Raw genomic sequence first — 15,848 nt, 5'->3', positions numbered from 1 at the left:
CAAAACTCTGTTGTAGTGTGTGTGTTTTTGAGGGCTTGTGTTTGATGTCTGAGGGCAAAGTTTGGTTTTTCAGCAGGAGTGAATAGTTTTGGGTGTAGAGCTTCATTTTGACCTGGAAATAGGATGTTTGGGAAATTGAGTGAGATGTTATGGATTTGTGTTTACTGTTGTGAGGATATGAGGCGTAGTTTCAAGAAATGTGTTTTAGCAATCGAGAAAAACTGTAATAATTTTCCATCCAAGTCAATACTTTTGTGTATATATATATATATATATATATATATATATATATATATATATATATATGTATATGTTACACTGTTATGTGTCCTTGTGCTTCTAAATAGGGAAACATGGAAGGGATGACATCAATACACGTGGCAAATGATTTGGCCCACCTCAGTCATAGTTTGACTTTGTTAATAAGAGTTTGGCAGATCAATACCAGTCTGTTTACCAGTCTGAATCAGGTGAGACATTTCAACCATTTCAACAGCTGCTATAGATTGATCTATATTTAGCATCAGAGCTTTATCAATCTAATTATTCTTAGTAATTAACCTACTTCCCAAAATATCGAACAATGACTTACATGTTTTGACAGTCTCAACAGTCTGACCCCGATACATCCAGTTTCTCAGAAAGAATGATGATTATCAGGGATGCTTCAGCTAATAAAGGTTCTAAGAACTGTGCGAAGCTGAAACATTTGTTATTCTGTACTGACCTTATTATGATGAGTTAACAGGCAGAGTACATTTCAGGGCGGTCACTAAATAAATCCCAGACACTGTCATGACGCCTCAATTTCAGTCCACATCAGTTGAGGAATCATGTGGTACCCTTTACAACTTGCATGTAATTGGCAAATCACAAATTGTGCAAGTTATTTAAGCTTCTTTAGTCTGCCTACAAGTTGCTTTTAAACCCACCTGGATCACAGCTCCCTAACATTCTGTACCTGTGTGTGTGTGTGTGTGTGTGTGTGTGTGTGTGTGTGTGTGTGTGTGTGTGTGTGTGTGTGTGTGTGTGTGTGTGTGTGTGTGAAACAGCAAGGAGATCAGACAACAAGAACCCCAAATATGCATCACTTCGGAGGGAAATAATCATTTGGCTATAGGGTCCTGAATGAGCTGTCTATTAAATGAAATGAAATGTTTTTCTGCACATGGGGCGGCTGCAGATGAAAATTACCTGTGCATTTGCATGTAAAAACCCAAGTGCTCATGTAAACGAATGTGCTTTGTTCCTACATGTAACCACTGAAAACTGCATAATGAAATGTAAGCTTTTGTTTCGAAAGCTTGGGAAGTACAGCAGTTATTTATTTATCATTTTTCATAATTTATGGCAGTGTTGTCAATCTATAACAGTGTCTATAAGCACATTTGGGTTGGGCATACTATTTATATAAGTTGCAATAATAAAATCAAACAAAAATCTGATTCAAAATGATAAATAGTTTTCTGCAAACAGTGTAATCTGTTGGCCAAGGAACAGCATTAGTGCAGCTGCTCAAGTCAGATTCCAACTTAAATGTGAGATTGAAACAACTTCAGAATAAATAACTGGCACATTAGTATATGATGACTTAATTCACTGTGAAACCCTAATCACCTCATTGTTTTAAGTCAGAGAATTCATAAAGTAGGTCATGTAGCTTCCTGTAGAGTATGCCTCTAACTGTGGCCTCATGACAGCCTCCATTAGCTTTTTTGTGTATCTGATAATTACAAATTTCCTGGAGTCCATTAATCTGTTCTGGCACTTTGTGCTTAGGCGCTACCGTCAGTTCATAATGGTGTCAGTGCACTATGGCCTGTGCCACAGCAAACTAACATATGTGAATGCATATTTACAATACGCTTACACATAGGCAATATGAAGTGACACTGCCATGTCAGCATATGTCAAAATGGAGCAGGACCACGTCAAGTGATGTGTCACTGCTTGATCGCTTTAAGGTCAGAGAGCCACTCGTATGAAAACTGAAAAAAGTATTTATCCAGTTGAATCAGCACTGTTGGGCAGCAAAGAAGCAGAAGCAATGGCAGAATCAATGATAGAGGACGTCGCAAGGGAGACCCTTAAAATAGCTGAGTGCGAGGAAGAGGTGTCGGGTGAAGGAAAAGGGAGAAACTGTGCGGGACATTTGTAGGGGGCCCAGAGAGACTGAGTCAGGCAAAATAAACAAAGGAAGGCTGCTATCAGAGGGTCAGTTTCACGGGATCCATTGAGAATTTAAGAGGACGCTACGGCAATAAAAAAGCCAAGAGGACAAGTGAAAAAAGAGTCGGAAAAGTTTAAAAGCATAAACAAAGAAAATAAAAAAAATTATCAATGGCAGAGACGGACAACAAACTCAAAAGATATGTGCGTTAATCAAGTAATCAATGCATGTATTTCATTTCAAAGTGAGTCGACTGATAAAATCAGTCAAACTGACAAAAGAACGAGTGAAAATCTTAAAGGAAGCAACTGCCTTCAGCTCTGATCAGATGTGACGCTTTTATCTCTGCTCAGATGCAGAGTGCTGCTGTGAGCGTTGCTAGTAACAGCGCGAGTAATGGCTCAAAGGATACCAAAAGCTTTACATCATTTTCGTTGCTATGCAACCATCCTGTTATTACAAGAAACCCAAACTAAAGTAATACAGGTGATAATGTTTTTGAAAATCATAATGGGCAACCAAAAAAAGATGTTGAATTACCGCGAGAAGCAACTGGGGCATCGACCAAAAATGGTCCACAGAGAGCACCTGCTCAGAAATGTGTCACTAATGGATAGTTTCACATTTTTCCAAGTCTGTGTTAAAACATTAGCGGATGGCCAGAAAAATAATGAAACTTAAAAAAAAACAAAAAACATTTTTTGCCTTGCCAAAAATGTTCTCATTGAAAATGATGGTAGACAAAATCTGCAGTACTCTGTCTGTGAAAAATGCCTTCAGCAGCATAAGTTAAAACAAGTAGATATCACCTCAAGATTCTATTTTGTAAGAAATTCCTTTTTTGTTGCAGCTCTTTGATTGGCACAGAGAAAATACCACTTCCATTTGTCAAACTCAGACTGGTTCTCTTGCTCAAAGTTTTGTAAAATATGTTTGTGAATTTCTTTTCATAGAATGAGCCTTTTGCACCACATCACTAAAACTGTCGGCGAAAATAAACAGCTAAAAGTACGACAAAACGCAAAATAACTGTTGATTGGACCTTGATTAGAGCCTCAATCAGAATCAGAGAAAAAAGTCAGAGAAGAAATGAAATTTGTCTGCTCACCCATCTCGGGATGGTGCCTTCCCTCAACAGGAACGCTGACTGTCCGCCGCAGCAGCTTGTTCCTGTGAGACTCTGAGCGCCTCTCGCGCATCAGCAAAGGGTGTACCTGCACAGGGAGAGCACAAGGTCAGTACACAAACTCTCACTCCAGCAAAACGGCGACCTAAAGTTCTGTACAGAACAGGAACGCACAGCTACAAACTCTTTCCCTTTGATGCCTATGAGGAGCCGATGCTCATACGTAGTTTGACAAACAACTGCAGTACAGTTGCACTAATAATTTTAGATTTCTGTGAAATTATAAGTGCTTTTGGGAATAGACTGGAGCAAAAATTGCTTTCTAGACAAAACAGAAAATAGTTCTATAATGGGACTGTTTTCAAAATCATTAACGAACTCATAAACCTCCGGTGAAATCAATCAAACAGACCACATTAGCCCAAAGTGCCTTTATTATGTTTTATATGTTTTCTCTATTCCTTATCTGGTTATATATAGATATTGTTGTGCATGTGAAAACAAAGTCCAAGTTCTACCCAAAAATCATTATATATCATACTAATATATAAACTAGAGGCTATTTGATACCCAAATCTGGATATTAGATGGGTTAGGAGGCTATTTTTTAATTGTCTATGGGGCCGGTTTCTTGAAAAAAATCTGGCTAACTGATCCATAAAAGTCTCAGCTATGAGCAAAGCAAAGCAAATATCACAGCACAAAATCTTTTATGGACTCCTGGTATATGAGGAACTGAAGGTTCAGCAAATTACTTTTATTTTAAGCCTTCATATTTAATATTAGCACAAAGCATGGCTAATGTGGTTAATATTACCATGGTCCCTTTTTGTTCTTTCTCCCAGTCTTATATTTATTTTTAATAAAGAAGAATTCCCAGTTACAGTGCTCTTATTTACATATTTTTAGTTTTCTTGTGTTTCATCAGCTGACCAACAAACGCAAAATGAGGAGTGACAGCAGGTGAGATGGATCAATTGAGAAAGGAGATGAAAAAAAGGTGCTGCGGCAATGTCCTTTCTTTTTTTTCTTTTTTTTAAAAATAATGTGGTTTTGAACATTAAAGCAAGTAAACTATTCTAATAGTATCCTGAAATAGATTTATGAGCCTGTAAATGAGGATAATATGAGCACAGTTAATGTTGGTTAAGATGTAGCCCACAGGCCAACATTTGGATCATGTTCTTTAAAGTCTTTGCACATCACCCAACAAAAGTAAAAGAAAAAATATATTATTAAAAAAAGGAATCACTGTATATCTTCCACAGCAGTTCACTTTGTGACTGAAAACCCAAAGCAAAAAGACAAGGAAAAAATAAAACAAGCCACATTTCACACTGCTGCCACATTTGGGCCCACAGTCCCTGAATTCATAAAAGTGAGACTTGAGGGAAAATAAATGGGAGAATGTGCTGCACTAATCAGAAACCCTGGTCCTTTGGAAACATCACAGTTCCACCCAGAAAATACAGCGTATACTGTACAGCACCGACCTATAAATCTTGGCTGAACACCAAAGCTAGTACATTGTTGGCAATGAGCCCCAGAACACCAAGGAAACACAAAGAAATGCCAACAGAAATCTATGATGAGACTTGACTCAAAATAACACACTGTGATGCACCAGTATGTGAAAGCTGGACTGCTGTATTAAGCTGCATTAGATTTAGGTTGGAGTTCTTACTAAACTATGTGTTTGCTGCATTTTAGTCCCATTTGATTGATTGGATTGATGTTTGTAGCATTGCTTTATGACACCAAACACCTCATGTTTGCTCTTAAAAAGCCAGGCTTCAGCACAATCAGGCAGATATTTCAACAAAATTAACCCCCTTTCTCTGCCTGACCATTACCAGACTGCAGAAAACAAAAAAGTGTCAGGTAGCATGCTGAAGGAGGCAAAAGGCAGAGCTCAGAGTTTAGTTGATATTAAACAAAAAGACATTCAAATGCCTGTAAATTTAATACGTTTTTGGTCTACTTAGGCACTCTAACCCAACACAGTTCAACTACATATTCTGCCTTAAGATATATTTGTCACCTTTGTTACAAAACTATTTACTGTTTGAGTTGCTTCATTAGTTTTAAAAAGAATATTTCAAAGGGATTTCTTGTAAAGTTTTCTTATTTAATAAAAATAAATTTTCTAGCTTTAAAGTCTTCTAGTGCTTTTTAAAAATTATTTGTTTTAAGCTTTTTAGCTCATTTTCATATTCTGAACTTCTGAATCTATGTTCTATTTTTTTCAGTTCATTGTTATTTATTCTTATGTATATTTGTATTTGTATTGCACTCCAGCTTTTTCCTATAGTCCAAAAACAGTTGTTGGGTTAACCCAGAGCTTCTAAATTCATAAATATATTTCATCTGCATATATAACTGAATTTTATTTATATGTTTTTGTAAAACATTAGTACTGCAACACCAGTCTTGTTATGTACAAATAAACATTATTACTGCATCATGGAGCTCTACTGGAGTCCTTCCTTGTCGTGTGTGCATAACTGAAATAACTGACATATAATAAAATGTCTGACAGTACCAGTTCAAGCAAAACAAACTGCAGAGGCCAAATTATTGCCAAGCTGTTGTCTATAGCTGCATATAGCTGTTGAAATGTGAGACCATAACATTTTTCTTCTTCTGCACCCAGGTGGTACATAAATTCTGTTTCTACAGTTTTAAGAAACGCTGAATTGTAGTGATTATTTCAAATATGAATAGATGCTGTATGAACAGCAGGTATGAGCATCAGCCACTGTCCTTTATGCATGCTGACATAAACATAAAAAGGTGTGTGCAGAAATGAGAGCAGTAGCCTTGCTTGTGTTAATATAATATATGTGTGTGTGCGTTTTAGAGTGTTCTATTGGGAATAGTGTCTGCATAAAAGAGCTGGTTAGAACACAGACAGTCAGAAGGTGGTACTAACTGCAGAGAGCAGTGCAGGATAGTGCAGCCTGGGGGGCTTTGGGGTAAAGCCAGCAATAGTGAAGGACGCTGGCAGGTCATACTGAGCCATATGTCCCTCAAGAAAGCAGAGAGGCGCTCATTCCAAAGATGCTCTGTGAAGATAAAAGAATTTCAGAGCGAGCGTGCGCATTTTTGTCTGAGTTTAGGAAAGTAAAGACAGCTAATTGGTAGAGTGTGTTCTCATGTGTGTCCAAAGTGACACATAATAATTTAATGCAAACACAACTCCACATCAAGCTACTGCCATCCTTCACTACCACTGCACAGCTATATCACATTGTACAGATAAACACACACACACACACACACACACACACACACACTCACACTCACACTCGTATACATAAATGCAAATCTCTGCTGCAATAATCTAGTTAAAGCAGCCAAGCTGAAGACACATCACAGCATCGGGATTCTGCTTATGAGTCTCTTTATCCAACTTAATCGGGTACAAGCATCGTAAATCAGCAGCCTTAGCAATTACTCTCTACTTTGCAACTTGTGCAGCCAAAGAGCACAAAGCTACGTTGTAATGTTGTCTTGGAATGAACATATCGCTGGTTACGATGAAATTACAGTACAACCTCCTTAATGAAAAATATATTAAGCAGAATCCATTCTTTATGAGTCCAGAGTGAGAATGCACAGAGCAAGTTCCATTTTTATTGGGCGAGTTTCCCATTTCTCAGCTTTTAGCCTTCCTTGGAGTCTGTGCATCTGCATGCTTTATCTCCTGTGTTGTTTTGTCACACCTTATAGACTACTACAGACTACTATGTCTTTTAATGTAGTACACATTTCTGCAAAATCTACTGAGACAAAGGTTTACTCAAAAAAATCTATTTGGGTAAATCCAGAAAATAATATCGCCTGACCATCCATCTGTCCATCCATCCAGCCATCAACTTAACAGCTGGTACAAATGGTTGTGCTCATTTACATGCTACATGTTACTAGTGAGTTTTCCTCATACCATGGTAACATTATTAGATCCTCAAGAAAAGTAATAAGACAGCCTTCTTCATTCTAAATCGAAGCCTTTTAGTGCATTCACCTTCAATTTAAATCCAGGTCTTGTCAGTGCATACCCTTTTTTTTCTTTCCCTCTTTTAATTCTCGCTGCCAGATTAATGCAGGAAGCAGCAGCAGAGTGTCTGAGCACTCTGTTCTACTAATTGAATATGCTTTAGTGCCAATAAGGACTAGCAAACCTGAATTAACCCCACATTCAGCCAGCTCCATATGATCGCGAATGCAGATAAAGCCACGGTTTCTGAAGCCTTATTGGGACCGCCGTGCCTCACAGTGTTTCTAAATGCATGTAATAAGCGAAGTGGTTTCATATTGCCTGATTGAGCTCTGCACCAGCAATGAGTCCACGAAAGAGGAATTGGGAGGGGTGTGTGGAGGAGTAGCAAACTCATACAGCAGGTAATCTCACTGAATGGTTTTGCGGTTATTGAAGGGATCGCTGTGCTTTTCAGCAGGGTTAAAGTGATGCTTCTCTCTGTCCAGATTTTCTGCTGTTGCCATGGATTCCACAGGAGACAACTGGGCTGTGCTCACTTTTATCTACAGTACGAGTTCTAAGAAGCCTACAAAATACATGTAAGCATAGGTTTGCTCATGCATACACATTAACACTTTCAAATCCTCCTTCTTACACAGTAGATTCTTAATAAGGGTGTGAGTTACACGCAAATAACTAAAATCAACTTAAATCCATGAGTCATAAAAAGCTAAATTCCTGACTAGCCATCTAAATGCCAGTTACAACAAGCTAAATATGGTAATTTTCCCCAGTCACATCTACTTGAACAAGAACAAGCCCACTCATTTTCTCCCCTACTGCTGCCCTGCCCTGTGCAATTCATCACTGACAGCTTGACTCATGGAAAGGCTCCAAAACAACTTTCTACCCCATCAATAGGCATCCCACCACAGCTTCCAGCATGGGGAAAACACCTGGAGGCATTTTTTTCTCTGTGTGTGGCAGGATGCGATTGGTCAGATGTGGCGAGGTCAACAGCTGGAGATGTGACATAACACCGTCTCTGGGGTTGCCATGAGTTGGCAAAAGAAGCTGGCAGGCGGCTTGCTCTCAGCATCCATGGAGAGGCAGCATTAAGCTTGCACTCTGACCATTTTAGATGGTGGACTTGTGTCGCACACACATATTTAAATAAATTATTTCTTTCACACCACAAAGGGCCAGTGGTAATGTAAATACAGCGTTTTATGGTGGAAACTAGAAGCTACAGTGTCCATTAGAACTCTGCAAGCAGAACAAAACAAGGATATTGACAAGGCTTTAACTCCTTCCCAGTGGCCACACTCAAAGGCAGAGCAAGAAGTCAGCTATGACAGAGAGGGGGTGCAAAATGACTAGGACACGACACTCACAAAAAATATTAGAAAATATTTTCTCGAAGGAATTTAGGCGTTTCACTCGGTGGTGCCGAGAAAGAGCGCTGAAAGTGGTTGAGAAAAAGAAAAACAACAGCTTGAGAGAGTTCAATTTTGGAAAGTGTCATCACAAAACACCTGGACAGTTGCTGCCTGGTTGTTAAATTACAGTATCTGTATCACAAAGATACAAAAATTGTGGGAAGCAGCTCCTCTAAAAAGTGTTTTGAGAGAGGCCATCAGATGCTCTTCTATGATCCAGCAAGCACTCTGAGCTCTACTAACAGCTTTTTCTTATTCGCAAAGATAACTACAGCATGCAAGTAAAAGTGGTGCTGCAGAAAAAAAATCACGAGGACATCTAAATCAAAATGTATCTACAACACGGGTTTATTCAGAGCACTTGTAAAAGCAAATTTAATGCCAATCTGCACATTCATTTTTGATTTTTCTTATGCTTGAGGGTGGCAACTGCCTCCGGTCAATTCCAGTCCAGTGGCATGAAGTCATGCAGAATCAATTCAAAGTGAAGAAGAGGAAAAAAATAATAATAATCTCTCACGCAACTGACCCAAGATGTCATTCTTACCCAGAATTAGTGTTTTTTTCTGTATTCCTAATGGCTAAAAAACAGAGACCTGTTTGATTTTTCAACATGACGTTCACAACTTCTTTGGTTGTGAAATGACTAGCATCAGTGGATGAACATTTCTATGCATGTTTATACATCCTCATGTAAAGTATAGTCCATCTGTACAGACCTTGGCACTGTCACAGTTCATGACAGTCTTCACGCTCCTATTTTAGTGCAAGAGCTGCACAGTGAGACTCTGTATATATCACTATATATCATTATAATTTCTAAATGGATAACATTTTAAAAAGGTACCGAAGGTCGTCATCGTTAGAAAGGTGGAAGAAGGTCTAGCTGATATTCACAAAGAATATCGAACATTTTGAAACTATAATTCAACCAAGACGCAGAGTCTTAAACAGACTTCAAAAACATAAATTCAAAATTCTTGCAAGGAGTAAAGATACTGGGCAAAGTTGCAATATTGACCTAAACTAACACATGAATCATTCTGTTGGATCCATAAATGTCCATACCATGTGGCCAGTATTTGGGGAGATATCTTGTTTAGGGAACAAATATTTACTGGGTAAAAAGACCAGCTGGACCATAATCTTAGCAAAGAAAAAAAAAGTTTTCAGTATTTCAGCATTGATTCTAATCGTGCATCCAGTGAGTTTCACTATTCCCCAAAGTTCCATCATTATTACATTTAGTAGCTGAACCGATGGTGTGGCTGTCACTGCGTCCACATGCTGTGTTAACAGAATGTGACAGCAGAATGTCTTAGTGTACAACGAAGTAGTATTTGGCATTTATTTATGAGTCCTTAAATGTGAAAGAGTGAAGACTTCAACAATCCAACATTCCCCGATTCTCTAATTAAAGTATAGATTAGTAAATTAATACCTTCCAAGTGCAACACTTGATCACAACACTTGGTTAAAGACAAGTTAGACATTTGATTTCAGGTTCTGGATCATGCTTGGAGACTGTTGACACCTGCAGTGTTGCGATCAATATCATTCGATCTGAAATGAAGTGTTTGCCTGATGGATTTACGCATCCATGATAACTTTGGTAATGCACAAGATTGAAATCGATCCATTTCTAATTACAGTCAGATGATTAGAAATGATTAAGAACAACAACTGTGTCACATCATATGAGGGAACTGCCAGTCCTGGCATAGTGGAAAAGGTTTGGATTTAGGGATTGTGATGTCTGAAGAGAAAGGAAAGGAGGGTGGCAGAAGAGTGAAGGTAGAGCCATTCATGTGAAGGGAAGAGTGGGTTTTTGTTCAGCTTGGCAGGTTGGGTTGAGCGATGCTGCAGGCTGGATAGCCCATACGCCATCATTGCTTCTTCAGTCCCAGCTGTGAGGAGCAAGGGAATATGGTGGCATGATGTGCATGGGAAAGTGTGGGTTAAGAAAGGGAAAGAGGGAGTCTGTTTGCAAGAGAAAGAAAGAAAGCTTAATGAGTCTGTATAACTGCAAGAAATAGTGTGCACTGTGTGATGTTTGAAAACCTAGCAATCCATTATTTCTTAACAGGGCAGTAATCAAACACTGCTGGCTGTCTGATGCTGGCTCAAGCACAAAATCATACACACACTTAGCTGGAACACACACACACACTAATGCACACACATGCTTTCTGTACAGCACGATAGGAGTCAACTTGTCCAAAAGCATGTGTCCTTCAGAGCATCAGTTTTGTCCTTTCATAGACAGATGTTCCACCTCCTTCTGACCTCAAGCACTTTCCAAAAAGAGGCATAGCCATTAAAATAAAAGAGTTGTGCGCTATGATAAAAATAAAAGTGATGCTATTGATTGACAGCAAAGAGTCTCTCTCTACATCAACAACAAGAACCTGGCTTGCATTTTGGCAGTAAGTCAAACTCATTTCCAGTAGGTGTTGGACTCTGCCAAGACTGCCCTTTGTCACCAATTCTGTTCATAGATTTAACGGAAAGAATTTCTGGGCACAGCCAAGGGACAGAGGGTGTTGGTGTCTCATCTTTGCATATGAGAGATAATATAGGACTGCTGGCTTCATCATGCGGTTACATCCTGCGTGCACTTGAGTGATTATTAGCAGCGTGAGAAGCAGCTGGAATGAGACCTCCAAATCTGAGCTTGTAGTTCTCAGTCAGAAAATGGTGCATGCCTCCTCTGCGGTGGGATAGCGCTGCTGCAGGAGGAGAGTTCAAGTACTTTAAGGACACAAGGGGTCACACTGCTTCCCAACATCTGATGTTTGAGACAATTTGATTGGTTAAATATCTCATGTAATCAGTCTGTTCTCACATTTTAAATATAAAACCAACATGGCAACTTCTGAGCAACAACCCATTGCAATCAGTGAATCTGCAAAAATTTTAGATCTAGTCCCAAATCTTTTTCAGAGGTGTCAAGTCATGCTGGTGGTCTCTCATTTGCACAGCTACAGTAACAGCAACATTGTCTTTATGCAAACAAGAGCAGGTTAACATGAACACTGCTGGTTATATAAGACAATGAATGAGAAACATGAAGATCACTGATCCCATATTAAAGATAGGCTGAGGATCTCAGTGTTTTTAGAGGGACTCAGAAAAGCCACCACTCACTGAGGTTGTTCAGACATCTGTTCACTGTCAGTGATTCTCATGTTAGCTAGTGTATTCTGTGACTTCCCAAAAAGTCATCTGACCACACATAATACCAGTTTCACATATCTAACTCTATAATTTAACACACGTTATGCTTGGTTTTAAATGCACTGATACCAACAAGTTATGCTTCTATTGGCTGAAAACTGCAAGGTGTCCTTTCAGTTAACCTGTGATTGTAATGAGTACTTCAGTGGGCTGGAAGATTTCAGTATATTCAACAGTGTAAACACACTAATGCACTCAAAGAAGCAACTGTAAGTATGGAAGTTTGTCACTTGAGAGCTTCTCTGTATTGACATAAAGGAGTTAGTAGGGACTGCTGCCTGATGACCATGGATGGATGGATGGACACATGAAGAACACTGTCTGAAATAAATATTTCATATGACATCAGTTATTAACATGAGAATGGTAGAATAGTAAATTATCCTAAATTGACATAAGAACGTGATGAAAACAGTGAAAAAAGACATTTAAAAATAGCACAGCATAAATTAAAAAGCATCATAAGAACATATACAGGCAAAATGGCGAGCAGGAAGACTTTTAGAAGAGGTCGAAATGAAGCTCTAGCTGATGCATGTGGGCTGACATCGTGAACTAAATCCTTAAAATGTTAATGTATGTTGAGGTAGTCTATTCTGCATGCTCGTAGAGGCTGTAACAGCATAAAAACAGTTCAAGCCACCCATAAGTCTCCACATCCCACAGAAAAGAACCCAGCCAAGTACAATTCTTCTTAATAAAAATGATAAATGGCAGAGAATTGCTTTTAAGGTCATAGAGATTTGGCAGTTTCTCCTGGTAAGATTGCAGGAGACAAATTAGACATAGTTTTCCTCTTTCTCTAGGTGCCTCCAAGGAATTGAGGACAAAATAAACTGCACGCTAGTCAGAGGACAGGCAAATTAATCAAAATGCTAAGATAAAAGTCACTTAAACCCTTGTATGTACAGGATGACCTTTGGAAAAATGTTTTATTTCTGAGTGAGTGACAATTTTTATTTAAATGGCATGTAATAGTTACTCAAATACCAAGACGTTCTTGTTAACATCGCCCCAGGGGTTCAGTCCGGCCACCTTACTAAAAGAATCAGTCTTTCTCTTCTTTTCTGCAAACCACAGCCCACCTGTGTTCATTACATAATTAATCCCTTCGACTCCCACACGACAGCCACCTCGATGCGTTCTCCGGGGTCATGAGCAAACATGCTATCCACCTCTGAGCAACTCTTTATGCACTGTGACAACAGTAGCTACAAGCTAAAGCCACTGAGGTGCTGTGGCCTCTTTGCAGATAAGCTCTAATGCAGTCAAATGTAAAATTCAGTGCAGGAAATGGGGCCACTAAAGAAGCAGATACAATCATCAACCATATGTGTTTTGAGCTACAGGACTACATCTTCTTTTTATAGTGCTGATATTTCCCAGCTCTTTCAAATACTCTCAGGCTGAGCAAGGCTCTTGCTCCCCCCCTCTTCCACATTGTGTTTTTTTTTTCTTGCATAACACAGTTGGAGGAGCGAAGCCCAAACACATGACTTTGGGGACAGGGCACTGGTGCGTGGCAATGGTATATGAAACTCTGTCACCTCAAATTAATGCGAGATGCAAGGAGGAGAAGGAGGTGGAGAAGAGGATGGCAGGAAGCCATCACTGTCAACCCTCTCGCTCCCCCTACAGGACAAAAGGAGGAAGAGCAGTCTGCAGCAGTGAGGAAAATTGGTGGGAAGGGATTGATCATCCAGATGAGCGCATAAGTCTGGACGTTAAAAAAAGTTCATTACTTTTTCTCGAAGAAAATCCTACTTTTGAGAAGGCTGAGTCACCAAATATTTAATATTATTTCCTGAAAATCTGACTACAAGGATTAGCCATTATCAGAAATTATTGATTAAGTTAGGAATTAATCATCATAATTCTGATTCATTTACAAAGTTAAACAATTACTAAGACAGCTGCTTCTAGTTTTCTTCACTTCCTTCCTTCTGCAGTATCTACAGTGCTGATTCAACTCTACTGTAGTTTTTGTAGTGCATCCATTTGTACCAATTTTTTTCTTCTTCTTCTTCTAATCCTAACATATGATCCCAGACAGAGTAACACTAAGTGACATTTTCCGCTGCTTCGGGCTGCATGCTCGCTTGTTTTCTAAGTAACGCTGCTCCATTTTTCTTGCTTGGAATTCACTGGGAAGAATTTTTTACCAATCACACACAAAAGCTGAGGGGAGGAAGCTTAAAGTCACATTTGGTTGTGATTACTGGATGACATTTTGTTGGAGGGGGAAAGCAAATTAAGGGGCTTGTAATTAAAGGCAAGATATTTAAAAAGCATTTATTTTTAACTTTCCACACATCTTGTAGGTATTATCCTTGGCAATTAAAGTAAGCCAATGGCTGACATGTCAATGAGAGTTTAATCCCATTCTATCCCTATGAAGTGACTGCACACTCGATTAGTAGGAAACAGTTCAATGAACCCAACACACCAGGAGTGAAAAGCTACACAGACGCACATTAACACAAATTTCCATAGTGACACATTTTAGGCACAACAGAGGAGTCTTGTTCCCCGAAGCGACACCTCAGCTCTCCGGGGAGACGTCCCTCCCGTGTCTTTCTGATGGCTGCCATTCATAAAACATTTTTTAAAAAATGGAGCGGTAAGTGAATGGAGCTGTGAGGAGCACAGAGACAGGTGGCCTGTGGGAGAGCCAAAGACTCCTGCCAGTCGCCCTGGAGAGAGGGAGCGAGGAAGAGGAGCACAGAGGAAAGGACGGAGATAGAGTGGGCGGGTGGATGAGGAGGAAAGGGACAGAGCAGGAAAGAGGGAGAAACTGTGAAGGAGAGCCGCAGCAAAAAAAATGGAGAGAGAGAGGAGCAGAAAGAGGAAGTGCGGCCGCAAAGAATATGGAGACAGAAGGAAGGAGGCAGAGAAGCAGACAGATTAGGGAGAGTAGGAGGGGATGAAACAACAGGGAGATTAGATAAAGACGAGAGATAGCAGGAAGCAGGGGAGAGAAGAAAAAAAGGTAAGAGTGATGGATCAATGGAGGGAATTAATATGAGGACTGAGGCTGGAGGAGGCAGAGATACGAGACACAGCAGGAACTGCGCTGAGCTTAGATGCAAAGCATATAAGCAAACAGAAAATCAGAGAGGTGAAAGGTGTGTGTTTGAGATGGGCTGATAACAAAATGTGCGGGAAGCAGAGAAAGGAGAGCAAGGTCCTCCTCTGATCCTCCATATCTCCGCTGTGGAAAAGTACAGTATGATTGCTTTTTTTTTGCTTTTTTCTTTTGCTTTTTTTTTTTTGCTGAGCCACAGAAGCCATCTAAAACGAATGGAAATAAATTGAAGGGCGAGTGTGTGTATGTCTGTGTTTGTGCGTGAAAGGGAGAGGAGGCGAGAGACACCCGCTCTGCATGAGGTGAGTGACAGGCATGAATATTTAATGCCTCTCGCCGTCGCCGAGGTGACGGCCATCAGCACGTCAGCCCTGCCTTAGATTCGCTCACAGCTGCTGCCTTATTGGCACAATTAGGCAGGGATGAGCCACCGATTAATTGAACCGGGCTCTCCATTCAGTCCTTCAGCAGTTGTGCGGGGTTATCACTGGAAATGCTGCTGCATTCATCGAAGCGATGACCAGCAGAAATACCACCGGCAGCCATGCACACACATGACAGTAAAGCTGGCACTTGTATGTTGACCATGCAAGGATTCATTACTTTATTGCCTTGCCAACAAAGCTGAGTTTACCTTAGAGTGAGAGGTTAAATCACAGGCCATGCAGTGGCACACATACTGCATAAATAGCAACAGGCAGTGAGGCAGACAAATTAAAAGTAAGCACAAATAAAACAGCTGTATTTTCATGTGTCAGAATTTAGGCCTTTAATGCAAACTGAAAAATATAATAGCATGTGCATAATAC

The 15,848-nt window shown here is 39.8% G+C and overlaps 1 protein-coding gene across 9 annotated transcripts in view; it reads right to left on the bottom strand.

Annotated features, from left to right (window-relative positions):
* The window catches only part of syngap1b (synaptic Ras GTPase activating protein 1b), a 189,081-nt gene that overhangs the window by 118,466 nt on the left and 54,767 nt on the right, over positions 1-15,848 (bottom strand). For all 9 annotated transcript variants that reach the window (XM_085472265.1, XM_085472269.1, XM_085472264.1 and 6 more), the window contains exon 3: positions 3,279-3,384. In XM_085472265.1, the coding sequence (XP_085328391.1) occupies positions 3,279-3,384 (106 nt within the window). The remainder of the gene's footprint in view (positions 1-3,278; positions 3,385-15,848) is intronic.

This window comes from Copadichromis virginalis, linkage group LG11 (genome assembly GCF_057382275.1).
Source record: "Copadichromis virginalis isolate Kocher_CV1m ecotype Utaka linkage group LG11, C_Virginalis_male_GT1.1, whole genome shotgun sequence".
NCBI classification, from domain to species: Eukaryota; Metazoa; Chordata; class Actinopteri; order Cichliformes; family Cichlidae; genus Copadichromis; species Copadichromis virginalis.
The sequence above is the reverse complement of the archived record's forward strand: the minus strand, read 5'-3'. Positions and strand labels throughout refer to the sequence as shown.